The following is a 21,377-nucleotide window of genomic DNA, read 5'->3' on the forward strand; positions in this document are numbered from 1 at the left end:
CATGATAATACACAAACCACAACACAGAAACTGGGGAACGTAACACGCCCACCACAAAAAAATGCAAACAGAGTTTGCAATAACAAAAACCAACGCATCCCCAGTTATTAAACCCGTGATAGAGCGTCGGCAACCACATTTGCCGAGCCCTTCACATAGGCTATCTGTACATTATATCTTTGTACAATCAGAGCCCACCGCATAAGGCGTCGGTTCTGATTGTACATTTGTTTCAAGAACACCAAAGGATTATGGTCCGTGAAGACCATTACAGGCAAGGCACTGGAACCCACATATACCTCAAAGAACTGTAATGCTAGCAATAAAGCCAGCGTTTCCTGTTCAATTGTGGAGTACCTTGACTGACATGAGTTGAACTTACGGGAGAAGAAACTGACGGGTCGATCCACTCCATCTTCATCTTCCTGCAAGAGAACCGCACTCACCCCCACTATACTAGTGTCTACCTCCAACTTAAAAGGTTTGTCAAAGTTGGGGGCCGCAAGCACTGGGGCACTACAAAGTAGCGCTTTAGCGGACTCAAAAGCATAGTTACAGTCCTGGGACCACTTAAATGGTACCTTCGGACTAAGCAGAGATGAAAGGGGAGCTACTACCGTCGAGAAATTCTTACAGAATGTACGATAGTAACCTACCATCCCCAGGAATCTGCGCAACTGGCGGCGAGTCGTGGGAGCAGGAAAAGCAACAATTGCTTCCACTTTGCCAGTTACTGGGCGCACTTGACCTCGTCCCACTTGTTTCCCTAAGTAAGTCACTGTAGCCTTTCCAAACTCACACTTGGCCAAATTGAGGGTTAAAGAAGCATTCTACAACCGTTGAAACACACTTTTCAAGGAGGCGAGATGATCAGACCAAGTAGCCGAATGAATCACCACATCGTCAAGATAAGCTGTACAATTCGGCACATCCACGAACACAATGTTAACTAGCCGCTGAAAAGTAGCAGGTGCATTACACATTCCAAAGGGCATCACAGTATATTGTACGAAGTTCTGGCGTAACGAAAGCCGAGATGTCAGAAGCTCGAGAGGTCAGAGGCACCTGGCAATAACCTTTTAGCAAATCTAATTTACTAACGTAAGCAGCAGAGCCAATTCTATCAATGCAGTCATCTAAGCGAGGTAGAGGAAAAGAATCAGACTTTGTAACGGCATTTACTCGACGATAGTCCGTACATAAGCGAGACGTACCGTCAGGCTTAGGAACAAGAATACACGGAGAACTCCAGGAGCTGTTACTGGGTTTCGCCATGTCATTCTGTAATAAATAAGCTACCTCACTTTTCATTGCTTCCCTTTTCTTTGCATTAACCCGGTACGGATGCTGACTTATAGGAACAGCGTTCCCCACATCCACGTCATGTTCCAAGATGGACGTGCGACTTGGAACATCCTGAAACAGTGAGAAAACTGTTTATCAATAAGACAAGATCCTTAGTTTGATCTTTATCCAAATGTTCCATTTGAGAGGGTAACTTTTTCAGCATCTCTGAATTACATAAGCGTTCACACTGCTGTAGCGTATGGCGTAACTCCAACCCGTCCTCCTTATCCTCCTCTAGATCCCAGCCAGGCTTCAGCACCACCGCAGCCACACTGGAGACGGCGGACTGGACCGGCTTACTTGAGGAGCTGTTGGGAGAATCACGCACATATGCTTTCAGCATGTTAACATGACACATTCGGGAAGAACGCCTCCGATCTGGGGTCTTTATCACATAATTGGTGTCACTGAGTTTCTTTTCCACAAGATATGGTCCAGAAAAACGTGCTGACAGAGATGAGCCAGGGATTGGCAACAAAACTAAAACTTGATCCCCTGGTGCAAAAGAACGGCCTTCAGCCTTTTTGTCATAATGCAACTTCATGCGTTTTTGAGTAGAGGAGAGAGACTTTTGGGCTAACGCACATGCAGCGTGCAGTCTCTCCCGCATTTTACTGACATAATCCAACACATTTTTAGGGGCGCTACTGGGTGTAGGAGATAAGATATGCTCCTTCAAAACTTTTAGCGGACCCCGTGGGGTGTGTCCAAACACAAGGTCAGCAGGGCTGAACCCTAAGGACTCTTGTATTGTTTCCCTAATAGCAAATAGGACAAAGGGCACCCCCTCATCCCAATCGGTACTGGTATCCATGCAATACTTGCGTAGCATTGCCTTCAGCATCTGATGCCAGCGTTCGAGAGCCCCTTGACTCTCCGGATGATACGAACTGGAGACCTGATGGGAAATACACAGCGTCTTTAACACATTAGAGAACAGCTTTGACATAAAGTTGGATCCCTGATCAGTTTGGATTACTTTAGGGAGTCCAAACGTAGAGAAGAACTTCACAAGTGCCTTCACCACAGTCTTAGCCGTTATTTTACGGAGAGGTATAGCCTCTGGGTATCGAGTAGCACTGCACATTATTGTTAGTAAGAACTGGTTACCTGACCTGGTTTTCGGCAATGGACCTACACAATCAATTATCACTTTTTCAAACGGTTCCCCCACCATAGGAATCGGGCAGAGCGGCGCACGAGGAACTGTTTGATTCGCTTTCCCAGTGAGTTGACATACATGCCATGTTTTACAAAATTGGACAACGTCAGACTTCAAACCTGGCCAAAAGAAATGTCGAAGGACTCGGTTATAAGTCTTCGTGATCCCTAAGTGTCCGGACCACGCCTGGTCATGGGCGAGTGACAACACCTGCTGTCGGAACGGTGTAGGAACAACCACTTGACACACTTCACGCCAGTCACTAACGGTGTCATGAGCTGCCCATTTACGCATCAAAACTCCTGCTTCCATAAAGTAGGCAGTCTCTTTAGTTTTAGCTTCCTCAATGGAAATTACCGAAGCAAAACACTTGCGAAGACTGATGTCTCCCTTTTGACATTCAATCACCTTCTCGGGGTTGACAGACAAAAGAATGTCAAGTAATTGGGGCGCGATTTCGCTTTCCCCTGCCTTAGTTTTACGGGGGTAAAAACTGTCGGCATTTCAGAAGGAATACTCGGTGCATTGTCTTCTACCTCAACCTTCTCAAAAATGGAACTGGCCAAATCCACCACATCTCCTAGCTTGCGAGATTGTGCCCTCGTTAACACACAAGCTGGAAAAACATGTGGAAATGCTTGAACCAATTTCTCATCTGTAGTTCTGATTTCTGGGTTGTCTACTACCTCTAACACAGGAGTGGCGTTACCACCAGCAATATCATTCCCTAGTAACAATGTGACTCCTTTTACTGGCAGTGTAGACACTACACCAACACAGAAACATCCTGATACCAAGTCTGACACTAAGTGGACCCAGTGTAATGGTACAGGTACTGTTTTTGTCTCTATCCCCTGTAATATGACATGAGAGCCACAATACGTTTCAGGAGACCAGGGTAAAGCATCAGTAACGATTACTGACTGCGCCGCCCCGGTGTCTCGTAAGATTCGTATAGGCTTTTGATCAGCTTGTTCTCCAGTTAATGAAACACAACCGGCAGATATAAACGGAGCATAGACAGGATCCGGTTTCTCAAATGCTGAATCAATATCTCGGTCCAACGGACGAGCCATAGACTTGACTAAACCCACACTTTTCATTTTTGGTGACAGGAACTGTTTCGATTTATTTTTCAAAACCGGGCAGTCCGCAATCACATTACCCTTTTGGTGACAGTAAAAACATTCACGGATTTCATGAAAAGACTTAGGGTTATCAGAGGAAAAGCGACCTGAACGAGGCACTGATGACGTAATCGTTCGGCCTTCAAAACGAGGTGCACCAAAGACAGTCTTGTGTGTCAAAGCGTACTCATCTGCCAACACTGCTGCCTGGGCCAACGTCACCACTTTCTGTATATTTAAATGAACTACAATTCTATTAGGGAGGTTGCTTTTAAAATCCTCCAACAGCATCAACTCCCGAATATCAGCAAAGGTGTTAGCTTTGCTGGCTGAACACCAGCGATTAAACAGAGACTCTTTGTCCCTAGCAAACTCAACAAAAGTACGTTGAGATGTTTTTTTGTGGTTCCTGAAGTGCTGTCTATAAGCTTCAGGCACTAACTCATAAGCCCGCAACACAGTAGTTTTAACTATATCATACTGTAAACTGTCTTCCAGGGAGAGAGCAACTACTACTTCCTGGGCTTTCCCAGACAATTTACATTGTAGCAGGAGCGGCCAAACCTCGGGTGGCCAATGTAGCGCAGCGGCCACACGCTCAAAAGCAGAGAAATAGGAATCAACTTCCGACTCTCGGAATGGAGGGACTAAAGCTATATTTTTACTTACATCAAAGTGGGCTTGATGATAAGCAGCTTGTGGAGTCGCACTGGAGCCAGCGTCTAGCTCCAGTTGTCGGATCCTCACCTCCTTGTCAATTTCCATTCTCCTAATTTCAAGTTCAAACTTCATCTGTCTCTCTTTATCTTTTTGCTCCACTTCTAACCGGGCCAGCCTAACCTTCAGCCTAGCGGTCCCGCCTGAACAACCTGAAGCAGAAGATAAAGGATCGAATCGGGGCAATGTAAAGGGGGTACGAGCAACCCCTTCCTCCACCCTGTCCGCCGACTTGGCGTCGGAAGGTCTACCCGTCTCCTCTCCTGAAGCCTCCCTCATCATCTTTCAACGAAAGAATGTGTTCTCACTAAACCCTCCCTGACTAGCACCAAAAGCTCAGCCTTTAGGGCTTTCTCAGGGATAACAAACCCATAATGGTCAGCTACAGCTAAAAGGTCTGCTTTCCAAAACCTCAAAGAATCAATAGAGGGCGCTTCAAAAAAACTTGGATGGCTGAGGCAGCCATCTTGTACACAGAAGTCCACTGAACACACAAACTAAACTAGTCACCCAAACTCACAACCTACCATCACACTTCAATCACAAATCACAGAGAGCTCAGTGCAGCAGGGTTCGGTGGGTTTAATGGAATCCCGGATGAGCCCCCATTATGTTACGCACGCCTCTAGAAAGTGGGAACGCAACACCCTGCTACAACTTAACTCTCTGTGGTGTGAAAAAGGTATGGAAGTGTAGGTGTGAGCAAGGATGACAAAAAGGCAGAGAATACCGTTTACTGGGAATGTATTCCTTCACGCGGTAAGTTGGGGAAAAGGGGCTGGACGGAACCAAAGCAAAGAAAGTAAATATCAAAGCCCCCTCTCCTACCTTACCTGCCTACCCACTACTTACCTAACTAGCACCACCTGGTGCACTAACCAAAATACAGGGGATGGTCCGCCCAGGTCTTTCCTAGTGTGCATAGACAATAAATTACTACGGGTATATGTATGCCCGCGGGCCTCTTGCCTAAGCACACCCTAGGTGCCTTCCCCTTCCCCTGGGAAAACTATTAACTCAGGACATTAAAGAAGCTCTCTCTGAGCAACAACTACACAGTACATACCAAATGTCTTAGCAACCACCAACATGCTATAACTCTCAACCATTATCTCTGGGTCTCCCAACAAATATCTCTCTGCAGTCATCTCTCTTTCTGAGCAACAGAACTGGGGCTTATATAGCTTCAGAAGAAGTTAGTAATTGGAGACAGCTGCGTCCTGACGAGGGGGCGGGGTCAGCTCTCCAATCATCAATGTTGATTGACCAATCAGCTGCTCGTAGAGAATTTCAGGAATCCATTTCCTGAAATACATACATGATAATACACAAACCACAACACAGAAACTGGGGAACGTAACACCACTGTTGAAAAATTACATTGATGCCCTGACAAAAGAAAACAAGGAGTTGCGCATAAGCCAGTGCTGAACAGGACCGATACAAGCGCAGATGGGGGCTGAGACTGAACGGTTACCTGAAACTGATGGTGAGAATATCAGAGGGCTTGTGCTTGTCATTATTGGGACGTTTGTTCCATATCACTCTGCTACCCTGAACATCGCGGTATATGTTGTACACAGTCTCGGAAACAAGAGAAAGGAGAAGAACAGACAGGTCATCATTATGTTTGCGTTGAGCGGTTGAGGAACGTGAGAGACGAGGTTTGGAGAGCTGCGAAGCTGGCGCCGATCTGCAGGGAGAAAGGCATGCGCTTTGCAGAAGAATTGAGCAAGCGCGACAGGGATGCCCGTGCGAAGCTGTGGCCACAAGTCGATGAGGAGAGACGCAGGTGGTAAAAGCATTCTTTCACCAGGGGTTTGCTGTCATTGACCGCCGCAGGGTGGAGGCACGTGACTGACTGATTCACGCTTTACGAGTTGAAGCCGTATACTTTTTCAACTGGTGAGTTTATTCATGCAATCGTTTATCTGAACACGGCATATAGGTGATATTGCGTAGGGCGGTAATGTTTGCAGTGGCGAGTTTTGGATGTGAGCATTAACCAACGTAAGCATACTAAGTGGGGTTTTTGTTCGTCATTTTGTTTCAAGATCGATATTATTATGTAAGTACATCTCCATTTATTTTTAATATGGTTTGATTAGCCTTCAGATATGTATTTATTTAAAGTTTGAGAGTTTAATTGAAGATGTAAACTATTGATATAAGATGTGTTATTACACGATCTATCCATTTATTTTCCTTTGTATGGTCGTTACTGTTCGTCAAGTTAATTTTGATGGGCATATGCTACTTTAATATTATTCAGGGTCCCTGTTTATTTAACTCTTTTTCTAGGATACTCTTCAATATTTATCTTTCCTTTTTATCCTTGAACACCAAGGGTTTACGTAACAATATAAAACGCAAGGCAATTTTTAGTTTTTGTAAAGATTCATTAAAGGCCAATTGTTTTTTATTTCTAGAGACACATTCCTCAGATGCTGACTTAAAATGTGGTGACAAGATCATTTTTAGCCATGGCTCATCTCATTCTGCTGGTGTGGCAATACTTTTCAGACGTTTTCCAGGTACAGTTTGAGAAAGCAGGTGTGATGATGAGGGTCACTGGATATCTATTGTTTTTGAATATAAAGGGTCACGTTACATATTGGTAAATATGTATGGTTATAACATACAGTAAAAAAAAAGTATCTTCTAATATCTAGTAAAGTCTTAACTGAGTTAAAAACAAATATTCAACAGATATCATTATTGTTGGAGGTGATCATGTTGTTCCTGATGACTGGATGGATAGGTATCCCACCAAGCATTCAGCCTATTGTGTCAGGAATCCCGCTTCCTGTGTCTGTTTTCTGCCTGAGCTGACTTTTTTTTTGTCTTTTGTCTGAGGTTCCTGAACGCACCCTGTCTGGTTGCCAGGCGACGAAGCTAGGCGGGAGAACCTTTGATTACCCGCTGAGCTGACTTCCATTCCCTGCCGGATCGTGCCAGCGTATCAGCCTCATGTTTCCTGAGTTTGTTTTGTTATTCTGTACTTGTTGCCGGTTACTCACTCCCGTTTACTGTTTACAATCATTCTCCCGGAACATTCAACTCCCTTGCCTGGCCGTCGGTGGATTCAGTGACATCATTGGATCAACCTATTCACTCTCATCAACTCACCTCCGCTGCTGCTCCGTCTCCTGGATTATTCTATTTACACATCAAGACTACCAATAAATACTCACCTTCATTTTACTCACCTTGTCCTGGTCTGCTTCTGTGTTCTGTCTTAGAGAATCGTGACATATTGTTGTAGTAAATTAACTCTTCATTTCTGCTCCAACTTTCAACTTTCCAATATTTGGCATTCTCAGAATCCAACTTTTCTTGGTTTAACTCTACAACTAGGTACAGACAATTCAAATGTACAATTGATTATTGGTTGGTATCTTCCAGTCTTATGGATCTTGTCAGTGAATGTAGTATTTCCTCAGCTCCTCTGACAGACCATTGTTCCATTATTCTTTCCTTTTGTTTCGATAAATACAAGATTTTCTAAAGCATACTGGACATTTAACTCTTCTTTTAAAGAATGACTCATTTTGTTTACAGTCTAAAACTCTTATCAGAGAGACCTGTCTCGATTCTGCTAGCTCGGAAAAGATTCTCCAAGCACATATTATTATTGTTGATATTAACAGGCTGAGCAATAAACTTGATTTAAATGAAGATGAAAAAGCCAAGCTTGCTAAATGCCAATGTGAACTGGACGACATATACAACGATAAGGCACAAGGTGCCTTCATCCGATTGAGAAAGGTTAAAAAAAACACAGGCTAGGAATAGTATTTCATCCATTTATGTAAATGACACTATCTGATGATCTTGAAGTGATTAATAAGAAAATACACTCTTTCTACAGTACGCTGTATCAATCTCATCTTTCGGAAGGCGACTTGGATTCCTTTTCTTTGGTTTCAGTTAATAACTCTGTTAAGCCTATAGAAGAAAGGTTTAAGAAACTGTGATTCTGATATAGATATGACTGAGTTGGACCAAGCCATTAAACAAATGCCTATAGGTAAATCTCCTGCACCGGATGGTCTGACTCCTGAATTCTATTGACATTTCTGGCTTGATATTAGAGAGTTATTGCTTTCGGTCTACAAAGAGGGTATTGTTAATGCTATCTTACCACCTTCTTTGATACAGGGACTAATAGTTCTTATTCCCAAACCAAAGAATGACTCTTTTTACCTGGACACCAATTACATTGTTGGCAACTGGCTATAAGTTACTAGCCCATGTCTATGCCAAACGTTTCAGATAGAGACTCTTTAAACAGCGATAATAGGATTAATTCCATAAGAGTTTCATTAAGTCAGTGGCTGCAACGCGATATCTCAATTTTGGGTTGCATTATTTTGTCCAAGACTGATTGTTTATCTAGAATCATATACCCAAGTCAGTCCCTTTTTCTTTCTTCTAATAACATTTTTTTTTAAAGTCAATTCTGTAATATTTAGATTTGTTTGGAGGAATACAACACGTTATATTCAGAAATCTCAATTTGTGAAAGACAAGATCGTGGAGGTTAACAGGCTATTGATTTTTAGTCGTTAGTGGGTACTTTTAGAATGAAATGGTTGAATTTATGTCTGTCTAATCCTATTTCTATGTGGTATCATATCCCTAACAGTCAATTTAATAAACTTGGTGGACTTGAGAATTCCTAATGAAATGTGACTTTAACCCTCCAAATTACCTGTGAAATTGTCAAAGTTTCACCAGCAAATTGTATTTGCCTGGAAAATGATATTCACGCACAATTTTTCACTCCACAAAACATTGATCTGGAATAATAGAGTCATTTTAAAATGAATAGGAAATCCATTTTCAAAGGCCTTTGGTTTGACAAGGGTATTACTTTTGTATGTGATTTGTTAGACAACACTGGGGAGTTTCTGCCGTTTGATGAGTTCATTGGTAAATTTCAGGTTAATATTAGTCAGAGAGAATATATTTAAGGTTTGCAAAGTAATTCCACTTCCTTTACTTGGACTTATTAAGAACACTTTGTTATATTATGAGGTTGTTCCCTCTTTTCTAAGTTTACAAATGAATGACTTGAACCATTTGGATAAAATATTCAACAATAAGTGGATACGATTGGGAGTTAATTAAGTCATTTTTGGTGATTATAATTCAATATATTGCTATGGAAGTGACCAACCCATGCTATGGTTAAAAACGACTACCTTTTACCTTAATTGTCCAGTTATCCCAAAAGTTAAAGAAACCAATTTTTGAATATTTTCTTACATAAGATTAATGATTTCTTGCACAAAATATTACATTTTGACAAAATGCCTTTTTTTTTTGTTCCTCTGATTCAGAATCTATAGAGCATTTATTTTTTCATGCCGCCATTCTAGTAAACAATGGCTTGAAATTCATGAATGGTTGTGTATAAAATCTCCAGAATTCCCTAAGTTTACCTTTGATGATGTTAAATGACATTCCCTGTGGCTCAGTTGGTAGAGCATGGTGTTTGCAACGCCAGCAGGGTGTGTGCAACGCCAGGGTTGTGGGTTCGATTCCCACGGGAGGCCAGTACAAAAAAAAAAAAGAAATGCATGAAATGTATGTATTCACTACTGTAAGTCGCTCTGGATAAGAGCGTCTGCTAAATGACTAAAATGTAAATGTAATTATGCTTATTCTTGTAATTCCGATCATAACTGTTTTATTAACATTATTGTTGTTATTTTTGCAATAAATAAAACAAATAAGCATTAACCCTTCTGGTATCTGATGGACTCCACCCATGTGAGCACGCTATAAGCTATTCATACAGACTCACAGATGCCTCCCTTTCCCCTGCCCTGCCTTGTCTGCTCAGGTCACAGTTGCCGGTCATTGGCCACACACACACCCCTCCCCTTTCCTTTCGCTTGGTTTGCTGATATGATGATCTCTTTATTCCCTTCATTCAGACTGTATGCTAAGTGGAATGTAACACAGCTTGCTGCTCTGCTCGCTCTGAACTCCATTTTCCTCTTGATTCTGATCTTCAGCGGTTGGTTTTCCTTTGTATCTAGGTAGGTTTTACAGATGCCTTCGTTTGTTCTGAACTATTTATCATACTTTTGTTGTAGAGATTACCGCAACGTAAAATTCAGAAACTTGTTTTTGTCATAGCAACAGTTTAAAGCAGGGGTCGGCAACCCAAAATGTTGAAAGAGCCATATTGGACCAAAAAAACAAAAAACAAATCTGTCTGGAGCCGCAAAAAATGTAAAGCCTTATATAAGCCTTATAATGAAGGCAACACATGCTGTAAGTGTCTATATTAGCTATATTAGCCTACTATCAAAATGATAAGTAGGCTACAAATACATAATGAGCATTCATGATTAAACGTTTATTTTACATGCAGCGCTGGAGAGAATGACGCACCACGTGACTACTCTGCTGTACGATGGTGCTTTAAGTTTAACTTCCATTATAATATTAATGTATTATGTTTCGTTGCATTGATGAAATTATAGAAATACAATACAGAAATCCGATTTTTGATGTCATTTTTATTTTAGGATTCGAAAAAACAAAATGTGCAACGTGCATAATAGGCCTCCTGTAATTTCAGACCTCCCCATGGAAATAAAATGCAGTCCTTTTCAATCCTCAATAATACGATACAATCCTCTTCTCTTTTCCCCCTTATCTGGGCAACAGACAGAGTGCAATAAAACAGCAGCCTTTTGAAAAGATAAAGTATATAAAATTAAAATACAGTTTAAGTTCGATTTCTGTGCATTATCCTCTTCTCTTTAGTTTTCTGCAAATGTGCAGCAGCACCTCTTCTCTTTTGACACGCACAACACAATGCAGCCATCCTCGGACCTGAGCAACAAAACACAATAATATCCCTATGTGTCATTCCAAATATATACTGACAAAAATCAGAAATCACTTTATAATAACAGCCACTTTGTTACTAAAAATGTGCCTATGACAGGATTGTGTTCTTACCCGTTTAATGTGACTTCTGTTTTCGGACATCACTGGACAGCTTCTCAACATCGGGCATGTAAAATGTAACTTTAATCTTCACGCAGGACTGCAAGCTCTCATCTGTGAGGCGGGTGCGGTATTTGGATTTTATGTAGTTCATGTTTGAGAATATCTGCTCGCACAGGTATGTTGATCCAAAGATGGATAATACTCCAAATGCATATTTCTTCATGTTCCTATAACTGTCAGGAAGAATGGAAATGTCTTTCCACGTTACTCTTTTTGTTATTTGACAACTTCTCATTACAAAGCAAACATGCAGGCAATCCTTCCGCATTGGCAATGAAAGCAAATGATTCGGTCCAAGAACTGTGGAATCCTCTGTTCTCCTCAGCCATCTTTCTCTTTTTCCCTTTGGGATCCATGGCCCATGACACACCCTCCGGTTTTTTTTGCAACAGCCACCTGTCTGGCACTACGCAGAGCTGAAAGAAACGTGTGTTTCTATGAAGTAAATCTTCGTTGACAGAAATGTTGAAATTAAATATTTATTATACACATTTTTACAGCATTGGATAATAAATTATATTTATATATAAAAATATATTCACACCATCTTTTTCCATTTTCATATTTTTGAAAAAGCTCCAGGGAGCCACTAGGGCGGCGCTAAAGAGCCGCATGCGGCTCTAGAGCCGCGGGTTGCCGACCCCCGGTTTAAAGAGTTAAATGCATGTACATGGACTGTCAGCCTCCAGTACTTATACTGTTTAATACATATCTGTCTTTTAAAATCCTTTTTTTCTTCTCCACCACCTACAGGATCGTCAGCCTACTGACTAAGCCATGACCCAAACCAACATGTCCCGTGAGGATGCCTACACTGCCCTGATGAGGGGGGTCAAGGAGCTGGACCTCAGCGGACCAAACATACCCAGCAACTTAGTTCTGATCGGCGACCAAGCCTTCCCACTGGCCATGAACGCCTGTGGCCAGGTCCTGATGGCTGCCTCATTCTACGGCCGAGGCCGTGTGGTGGTGCTGGGCCACGAGGGCTACCTCACCGCCTTTCCTACCCTAGTGGAGAATGCCCTTACCTGGCTGACAGGCTCCTCCTGTGACAGCACTACCGTGGGAGTCCACCAGAGCTGTAAGGCCTTAGCCGACAACCTCAGCCACTCCAGTCTCCAACCCAAGGTGGGGGGCTTCTGCGAGGGCCTGGGAGTGTATGTGACAGATGCATACTGCGTGGGACCAGAGGTGAAGGAGCTGGTGGGGTTCCTGAAGGTGGGGGGCGGGCTGCTGATTGCTGGTCAGGCGTGGAGCTGGGCGGAGGAACACCCCAAACAGAACACCCTGCTGGGTTTCCCTGGGAACAAGGTTTCCAGCGTGGCTGGCATCTACTTCTCGGAGCACCTTGGGGAGCTGGGTACTCTCCCTGTGCCTCCACAGATCCCTTCCAACTGGCTGGCTGTGGCGTAAGTATTGGGCACTTCATAGAGAGAAGAGAAGGTGGCATATTAATATAGAGATACTGTTGTAAAACGGAAATGTGTACATGGTGTTATTTTGTGCCTCATCACCTCCTAGAACCAGGTGTGAAGAAAACAAAGAAGGGTTTTTATTTAACTCCAGAAATCACCTGGTTAAATAAATGTAAAAAAAAAGTGGGTTATTTGAGGTATTTTTATGTGTCTAAGTTCTCTTGTCAAATCATACCTACCCTTTCACTCTCTTCTTTCCCTAGGATAGGCAAGGACTTCAAGGATGACCTGGAGTTCCTGCTGGAGGGCGTGACTGAGTTTGATATCCTGGGCGGGTATATTTTCTCAGAGGTGCTGGTACACGGCCCTCTCGCATTCCCCATCGGCACCACAAAGGACGGCAGGGCCTTTCTGGCCGGGGCATACTACGGCCAGGGCCGAGTCATCGTGATCACCCACGAGGGATACTTGGGCCGAGAGCAGATGTCCCCCTTCATGCTCAATGCCGTGCGCTGGTTAGACGAGGGCCGTAACGGCTTGGTAGGCGTCGTGCCCCAGCTTGGCTCCGCCCACACCCTGCTGAGCAAGTCGGGCCTGCCCTGTGAGAAGAGCGGCTTCAGGAAGGAGCTTAGCGTCTACGTCTGCACCTCCTACAGCGACGCCCAGGCCGATGAAATCCAGGACTTTGTGGCCGAGGGCGGGGGTCTGCTGATCGGGGGCCACGCCTGGTACTGGGCCCAGACAAATCCGGGCCACAACACCATGACAGAGTACGCAGGCAACCACATCCTCAACAAGATGGGCCTCAGCCTGATGCAGAACACTCTGGACGCAGGCTGCTACAAGGCCCCAGTCCCGGGTCAGACCTGCTCCGAGGGCTTCCACTTCCGCCACCTGCTGCGCCGCTTTGCCAGCCACGTGACCCAGGGCGAGACGCTGACGGAGCATGAGGAGGCGGGTCTGAAGAAGCTTGGCAACGACTGCGCCAATTACCTGCACATGCGGGCGCACGACTGTGCCTCGTACACCTCGGTGGTGGCCATGCTCACTGACGTGCTGAAGGAGACGGGCCTCCCCCAGGTGTGCCACAGCTGCCCGGTGATAAGCGCCAAGGACCACCTGCTGCTCAGTGTTGGCGCGGAGGTGTACAAGGTGTGCCAGGATCCAGACGCCCTACTGCCTTACCTGATCAAGGACCAGCCCATGATGCCTGCCTTGTCCAATGCCAGGGTTAGGATCAACTGCAATACAGCAGGTCAGTTAGCTCTCATTTGCACTCTAAAATGGAGGATCATGGGTCTAATGGAGATGGTTTAGTCTTGGGAAGCAATATGAAACACCAGGAGTAATGGCTTAGCTAAAACGGGTGCAAGAAAATACCTTTTGCCATAGCTACTCTGCTTATGTGCAAGCCCATTGGTTAGTGTGGGAATACATGTTTCTAACCATACACTCAATATTATTCTATACAGTTGTGTTTGAATATAACCACTGCTGAACATTGCCTTAGGAGGAGAGGAGTGGCTCAGCACTGGTCTGTACCTTTACCCTGGGATGAGGACGTACATGGCCATGCCACCACAAATCGTCAACCAGGGCTGGAAGGTATCCATTACTGCTTTTTGTTATGTCTTATCATTCTAAAGTCTAATGAATCAAATAATGTTTTATTTGTTTTGAGATCAAGCCCTTTAGATGTTGATGCAAAAGCATTTTGTGGATTGATTGATTGATTGACTGACTGACTGATGCCCCGGTTACCATCAGGTCCAGATAGGCTGTCAGACTGACAACATTGGGAATTCGAACGAGCTGAGGCGAGCGCCAGTGGTTCATGAGCGCTTCCCCATAGACTCCGAGACGATGCAGGTGTGGAACCTGTGGGGCGGTCTCCTCTATCTCATCGCCCCTCCTCAGACCCAAGTGGAGGGGGTGGAGGTCATCATTCAGGGGGCTGTGCCGGCCCCCTACTACAAGACTGGTAAGTTGGGTGGGTGGGAGAGGGAGGGAGGTGGGGCTCTATGATGCATTTTACACTTTAGTCTTATAATGCAGCCAAGTTATGTATTACAAGGGTGTTACAACTATGAGTTGTTATAACTCACAACGGCTAATAGCAAGTGTTATAATGCGCCAAGTGTGCCATTATTATATGTGCGTGCCTCATAGAAAGTGTTACAGAGAGGGTATTTCAATGAGACTAACCTGGATGAATAACAGGTGAATAAAAGATAACACAAAGTACATACACCATAAAGAGAACAAAGTACATTACTTCATTCAGCCCCCTCATTTACAATATCTCTGTCTGGGAGCCTTTTGACTTCATCCAGGCAAAATGTATCTTTTCACCTCTTTTTTTAATTCATTTCCCAGAGTTGTATTCATGTATTCTGATCTGCTATTCATGTATTCCTAATACATAATTGAGTTGCTTCCTGCTCGCTGTTGCCATTTTGAATGTACGATGATGACGGCTGCCACAGATTAAAGAGGAAATGACAGAGCCTTTGTTCTGCGTGAAACATCTGTAGAATACAGAGATACACTACGCTTAGAACAGCGATGCTCTCAGATACTGTGTAATTGCAGCTATGTTACTAAAACTGAACTCCCTGCTGTTATGAGAATTGATTTTCAATGTGCTACTCATCATTGTGGTAGGAAATCACACTGTACCAAATGTTTGTCTGGTAATATTCATCTTGAAGGCCATTGTCACGTCCTGGCCAGTATAAGGGTTAATTAGTATTGTAGTTTGGTCAGGACGTGGCAGAGCGTATTCGTTTTATGTGGTTCGGGGTGGTGTGTTTTGTTGAAGGGGCATTTGGTTTAAGTATTCCGGGGTTTTTGGGCACTGTTTGGTTTTCAGGTATTCTATGTTAGTCTAGTATGTCTGTTTCTATGTTTGGTTAATTGGGGTTGGGACTCTCAGTTGAAGGCAGGTGTTGTCTATCTGCCTTTGATTGAGAGTCCCATATATTAGGGTGTGTTTGTGTTTGTTATTTGTGGGTGATTGTTCCGTGTTTAGTGTGTGTGTGTCAACATTACAGGACTGTCAGTTTATCGTTCGTTCTCTTTTGTTATTTTTAAGTTCATTTTGGAGTTAATAAATCTCAAGATGAGCTTACTCATACCTGCTGCGTTTTGGTCCTCCTTCACCGACGTAAACTGTGACAGCCATTTAATGGTATGTTGCTCACCTATGCTAGACCGATGGATTTCATGATTGATTATGAAGATGTGCACAGCCTAGTCATAACACTTCGTGAAAATAATAAATTCAGTGAAATGATCCAGGATTTTCCTCCAACCCTTGCCTCTCTCCTCTCTAGGCATGACCACACTTGCAGACTGGGCAGTTCTGCGGACTGCCCCTTCCCCCTGGGCAGAGATGGAGTTTGAGAACGTCATCCTGACCGTCCACTCTGACGTGGTCCGAGGTCTGGACCGGCCTGACCTGGTGGCAGCTCTCTGGGATGACATCATGAGGGGGGTAGCTGACCTGGCCTCCATCCCCGCCAAGTTCCCCCGCAAGGAGCGCTTTGTGGCCGACGTCCAGATTTCCCATGGTCAGCGTCTGTTCCTCTTATTTCTTAGCATGGACAAACTGTCATGACTGGAATTGACTATGGTAGGGGACTAGGGATTGTGGAATTGCTGGATATGAACAGGAAAAGAGAGATTATCTGAAAAGACATTGACCCAAATATTTAAAAAATGTATTTTGAGTCAGGTAGGACAGTCACTATACAGTTTCTAAGGGAGCGAGTTGTTGTGCTGTAGAAAACGTGTGGTACGCAAGAGTGACCTACACTCTTAGACAAATAGCTTCTATCTAGAACCAAAAAGGGTTCTTCGGCTGTCCTCATAGGAGAACCCTTTTGGTTCCAGGTAGAACCATTTTTGCTTCAATATAGAAACCTATATAGAACCATTTTTTAAAGAGTGTATTGGAGTGGACTGCACAACCTCTGCCCTGCAAGTATCCAGACATTGAGCTGACCCTCTCCCCCCACCCACAGGATTCATGCATGCAGGCTACCCTATCATGATACATTCCTGCTCCGCCCCAGACCTGGTGAACCCTGAGGCAGCCCGCAGCTCGGGCCTGTGGGGAGCAATCCACGAGCTGGGCCACAACCAGCAGAGAGGAGTCTGGGAGTTCCCCTCGCACACCACTGAGTGCACGTGTAACCTGTGGTCCGTGTACGTGCACGAGGAGGTGTTGGGGGTGAAACGGGATCAGGCCCACCCCAACATGGTGCTGGCCAACCGACAGAGCCGTGCCGAGGGGTACGCTAAAGGGGGCAGGAATCTGGCCAGCTGGGCCGTGTGGGTGGCACTGGAGACCTACATGCAGGTGACAGGAGATTCTAGTGATGTATACTGTGTAGTACGCCCTGCTGCAGAGTATGTTGTGCACACACCCTACAGTTAGTGCTTGTGAAAGACCAATAGGAAAATATAGATGCTTAAAAAAAGTGACTATCTCGGGTTGAGTTTGTGTAAGCAGTTTCTCTTTGTCGTCCTCCTTCCCACCAGCTCCAGGACCAGTTTGGCTGGGACGCCTTCAAGAAGGTGTTTGCTGCCTACCACACCATGCAGAACGTACCCAAAGACAACCAGGGAAAGATGAACCTGTATGCTGAGACCTTCTCCCTTACGGTCAATAGGAACCTGGCTCCCTTCTTCAAGGCCTGGGGCTGGCCCATTGAGCCCGCTACAGAGGAAAAGCTCTCTAACATGCTGGTGTGGAGCGACCACCCTATGACCCAGTATGGCTGAACTATAGAGGAGGTCACCCACTTATATTGGGGGGTCACAGGTCAGGGATTGCTGGTGAAGGGTAGGTACCGTTTGGTGATGGGTTAAGGTAAAGGAGTGGTGACTACGAGTTTGCTGGCCTGGTGTAGATATGCTACTGCAAGAATCATGGTTGTGTCTGCTGTGCAAAGAAATAAATAATTGTAATGGTTTTTGAAGTCATCACAAAGGGCTGGCTGAGGAGATTGGGGGTCTATTGTTGGCTATAAATGCAGTTGTATATTCTAGTGAACTTCAGAAGAGTCCTTGCAAGTGCCTTATTTATAATAAGTTGGATGTTTTACAGGAACTTTCATTTCAAATGTAGTTACGTGCACAGTAAAGCACCTTATTCTGAAGTCTCATGTGTTTTGATACTGTATACAAAGCTAAAGAAATGTACCTCTTGTTATATACTTTATATTATTCTCACTTATTCCTAGAAAGCATATATAAAGAATAATAAAAGATGTATCTCTCCAAACATAGTTCTTTATTTATCCACTGTAGTTCATGATGTCATTTTCACAGTAGGAAGCACTTGACTTGGCTGAAAGACTGATACTGATATGTGAACTGAAGTTTTAGCTCACGTTGCCACTGTCAAATCATGATTAGAAACCCATGAGTGGGAGATACTACTCAGTGTCTCAGTGCGCCTGGCAGTTGTTGTGAAACAACTCCCCTACTGGTGCGTTGGAGTACTGCTGCAGGAAACCGTTGAGCTCCAGCAGTGAGCGCTGGTCCACTCGGTTCTGCTCGGTGTTGAGGGCGGTGGCGCCACCGCTACGGACAGGCTCACCGTTGTTGTCCACACAGCAGTAGGCGTTCCAGATGTACTCTGGGATATTGACGCGTCGGACGTTGTCCTTGACAATCCAGTTGTCTGTGGAGGGGATGGCGCCCACCAGCACGTAGGCCTGGGCGCACTGGGCCTTGAACAGGTCGGTGAGCTGGGACTCGTGGCGGACCCAGGCGTTCTGGTTGAGCTTGGGGTTCTGGGGCACCACGTTGGTCAGGGTGAAGGTGGCGTTACGACTGGGGACTTGGGGAGGAAAGGAAGGGGGGTGACCGTGTGAGATTAAGGAGAGAGAAAGAGGAGGAATATACTGTAGGTTTAATAATTTGTCATGAGATTAATTAGTAAATGTTACAAAGTAGCAATGGCATGTTGAGGCCCACTTGGAGTCAACTTTGAGGCAGCGTTGTGTGTTTGCTGGGTTGTGTATATAAACTTGGGTTTACCTTGTACTTAACTTTCAGCTCAATAGTTGACCATCACAGTAGTCCACACTGAACTAAGAAACAATTCTAAGAATCCTAACAACATTGGAATTGAAATGTTGTTGCATGAAATCTGTTCAAAGCAGAGCCGGTATTGTGGAGTAGACTACCTGCATGGTGTCCATTGGGGTTGAGATGGCCGCGGTCGAAGCCAGAGTGGGTGTAATCCTCATTGAGTGCCTGTCTCTCGCCCAGGTAAACCCCAGGGTGATCTTTCCCCAGCCAGTACCCGTCCTTCATCTCTGCACCCCACGTAAGGTTCACGAGCTGGGAGGGACAGTAAACTGCTGTTACAACCCCAAGCTTCAGAGCAATTCAAACATAAAATATCATTGATCTTTCTCAACTTTTTAGGCATCTAATAAAAAATGTTCCCCAATTTATTTTGGCGACAATCTGCGTTTTTGAATTTGGGTCACCAACGTAGAGTTATTGATGTGAGTTGTTGAGGAGACTGTCCTATGGCATGTCTGTTTCTAGCCACAGACACATCTGCCCTGTTCTCATGACCCACCTGTGGCTCCACAAACCAGCGCTTCTCCCTGCCTCCTCCGTTGCTGGGCTGGAAGCGGTAGGCTGAATACACAGCAATGCGGTGGTTGGTGTCATACAGCGTGGCAAAGTGGTACCTGTTGTAGAAGCGCTGGCACAGGCGGGCAGCGCCGGGGGTGGCAGCACCCCAGCCCGGTACCTTCCCCTGGTAGAAATACTCAACACACTCCGGGATGTCCTCGAAGTTGGCCACCACGTCCCCCTCAACGAGGGACAGGGTTCCAGCCAGGAGAACACACAGAGCAACCGGGACCGACATTATTGGATGGGACGTTCCTACTTCCTAGCTGATTGCTTTCTCCTCGTGTTCTCTGGTCACGACTAGCTGTGTCTATCCACTCACCTGTCCAGCACCAAGCTGTGCCTCTGAAGTAGAGCCCAATGGTTGAACCCGTATAGCCCGTTTAACCAGCACTGCCCCTTTTAACCTGCTTTTCCACTTGTTACACTCTCATTTCCTCTATCTCTGCCCGCTTGACACTTGAAGGTTACAGGGACTGGATAGATCCAAATGTACATGGTTCTCTCAGGTGGTGTGTATGTGACATAGACCAGCTGTTATGCGTTTGCTGTGTGTACTCTGTTTATCTGCAACTTTTGTTATGCTGTATTTTCGCTGTATTTCATTGGTGGTGAGGAGAACGTTGATGTGAGGAGAACTTGACTTGCTCTGTCAGGCCGTCTGTCTCTCCAGAGTGAGATACAGGGGATATAGCTGGTTTGATATAATGATCGCCGATCTTCAATAGGAAGCCCAGTACTCAGAATTTGGGCACTGAGATTTGTGTATACTGTTTTGTGATTGGAAGGTGTATACAGTACAGTACAGTGTGTGTTCATGTTAGTCATCAGTATGATGTCCTTGTGGTGTCATGCCTCCTATACAGGAAGCAGCTGTTTTAACACAAGCAGTCTGCCCTAGGAACAATAACAATCAATACCTATATCAACAAATCTAATTGTATTCATGACATGCGCCGAATACAACTGGTGTTGACTACAGTGAAATGCTTGCTTACGAACCTTTCCCAACAAAGAAGAATTTAAAAATAATAATATATTTTTTTAACTAACACAAGGAATAAAATCAAATACACAAGAATGGAGCTATATACAGGAAGTACCAGATCAATGTGCAACAAAGCATCCTTCTGTCACGCTCACTATTTTCAAACTCCCTGTCGTAAATAAGCCAAGGCGCAACGTGCATGGAATTCCACATCCTTTAATCGAAGTGAAACCAAAAACAATACAGAAAGGAAATGGAACGTGGCGTTCTGGGCTGCTCACAGGCAGCTACACAAAAACAAGATCCCACAATCACAGGTGGGAAAAGGCTGCCTAAGTATGATTCCCAATCAGAGACAACAATAGACAGCTGCCTCTGATTAGGAACCACACTCGGCCAAAAACAAAGAAACAGACAACATAGAATGCCCACCCCACATCACACCCTGACCTAATCAAATAGAGAAATAAAACTGCTCTCAAAGGTCAGGGCATGACACCTTCACTCATGCTGCCAAACATACCCTCGTAAAACTGACCATCCTACCGATCCTCGACTTCGGTGATGTCACCTATAAAATAGCCTCAAACGCTCTACTCAACAAATTGGATGCAGTCTATCACAGTGCCATCCGTTTTGTCACCAAAGCCCCATACACTACCCACCATTGCGACCTGTACGCTCTCGTTGGTTGGCCCTCGCTTCATACTCGTCGCCAAACCCACTGGCTACAGATTATCTACAAGTCTCTGCTAGGTAAAGCCTCGCCTTATCTCAGCTCACTGGTCACCATAGCAGCACCCACTCGTATCACGCGCTCCAGCCGGTATATCTCACTGGTCACCCCCAAAGCCAATTCCTCCTTTGGTCGTCTTTCCTTCCAGTTCTCTGCTGCCAATGACTGGAACAAACTGCAAAAATCT

General features: G+C 44.7%; 2 protein-coding genes and 1 long non-coding RNA gene across 4 annotated transcripts; 2 read left to right on the forward strand and 1 right to left on the reverse strand.

Annotated features, from left to right (window-relative positions):
• Positions 1 to 5,705: 5,705 nt before the first annotated feature.
• Positions 5,706 to 7,007, forward strand: LOC115206100 (uncharacterized). Its single transcript, XR_003880741.1, has 2 exons — positions 5,706 to 6,258; positions 6,783 to 7,007. It is a non-coding gene; the product is annotated as an uncharacterized LOC115206100 (long non-coding RNA).
• A 1,068-nt stretch (positions 7,008 to 8,075) lies between these two features.
• On the forward strand, positions 8,076 to 18,093 carry LOC115206094 (TRPM8 channel-associated factor homolog). Of its 2 annotated transcripts, XM_029772682.1 has the most exons (9): positions 8,076 to 8,121; positions 10,299 to 10,403; positions 12,142 to 12,797; positions 13,067 to 14,058; positions 14,314 to 14,408; positions 14,571 to 14,784; positions 16,139 to 16,375; positions 16,829 to 17,166; positions 17,349 to 18,093. In XM_029772682.1, exons 3-9 carry the CDS (start codon positions 12,166 to 12,168, stop codon positions 17,589 to 17,591), a joined length of 2,751 nt encoding a protein of 916 aa, XP_029628542.1. In that variant the 5' UTR covers positions 8,076 to 8,121; positions 10,299 to 10,403; positions 12,142 to 12,165; the 3' UTR covers positions 17,592 to 18,093. The 2 variants fall into 2 exon arrangements, with proteins under 2 accessions (XP_029628542.1, XP_029628544.1); XM_029772684.1 differs by lacking the exons at positions 8,076 to 8,121; positions 10,299 to 10,403 and adding an exon at positions 11,422 to 11,503.
• Positions 18,082 to 19,923, reverse strand: LOC115206098 (endonuclease domain-containing 1 protein-like). Its single transcript, XM_029772688.1, has 3 exons — positions 19,408 to 19,923; positions 19,004 to 19,160; positions 18,082 to 18,654 (listed from the first exon to the last, which is right to left on the reverse strand). The coding sequence occupies exons 1-3, from the start codon at positions 19,702 to 19,704 to the stop codon at positions 18,260 to 18,262; spliced, it is 849 nt and encodes a 282-aa protein (XP_029628548.1). The 5' UTR covers positions 19,705 to 19,923; the 3' UTR covers positions 18,082 to 18,259.
• Positions 19,924 to 21,377: the final 1,454 nt, after the last annotated feature.

This window comes from Salmo trutta, chromosome 13, assembly GCF_901001165.1.
Source record: "Salmo trutta chromosome 13, fSalTru1.1, whole genome shotgun sequence".
Classification (NCBI taxonomy): domain Eukaryota; kingdom Metazoa; phylum Chordata; class Actinopteri; order Salmoniformes; family Salmonidae; genus Salmo; species Salmo trutta.

Coding starts and splice junctions, on each gene's coding strand:
- LOC115206094 (XM_029772682.1), top strand. CDS start 12,166: ATGACCCAAACCAACATGTCCCGTGAGGATGCCTACACTGCCCTGATG. Junction 12,798..13,066: donor TCCAACTGGCTGGCTGTGGC/GTAAGTATTGGG, acceptor TTCTTTCCCTAG/GATAGGCAAGGACTTCAAGG. Junction 14,059..14,313: donor GATCAACTGCAATACAGCAG/GTCAGTTAGCTC, acceptor ACATTGCCTTAG/GAGGAGAGGAGTGGCTCAGC.
- LOC115206098 (XM_029772688.1), bottom strand. CDS start 19,704: ATGTCGGTCCCGGTTGCTCTGTGTGTTCTCCTGGCTGGAACCCTGTCC. Junction 19,161..19,407: donor GCTGGTTTGTGGAGCCACAG/GTGGGTCATGAG, acceptor TGTCCCTCCCAG/CTCGTGAACCTTACGTGGGG. Junction 18,655..19,003: donor CCCCAATGGACACCATGCAG/GTAGTCTACTCC, acceptor TTCCTCCCCAAG/TCCCCAGTCGTAACGCCACC.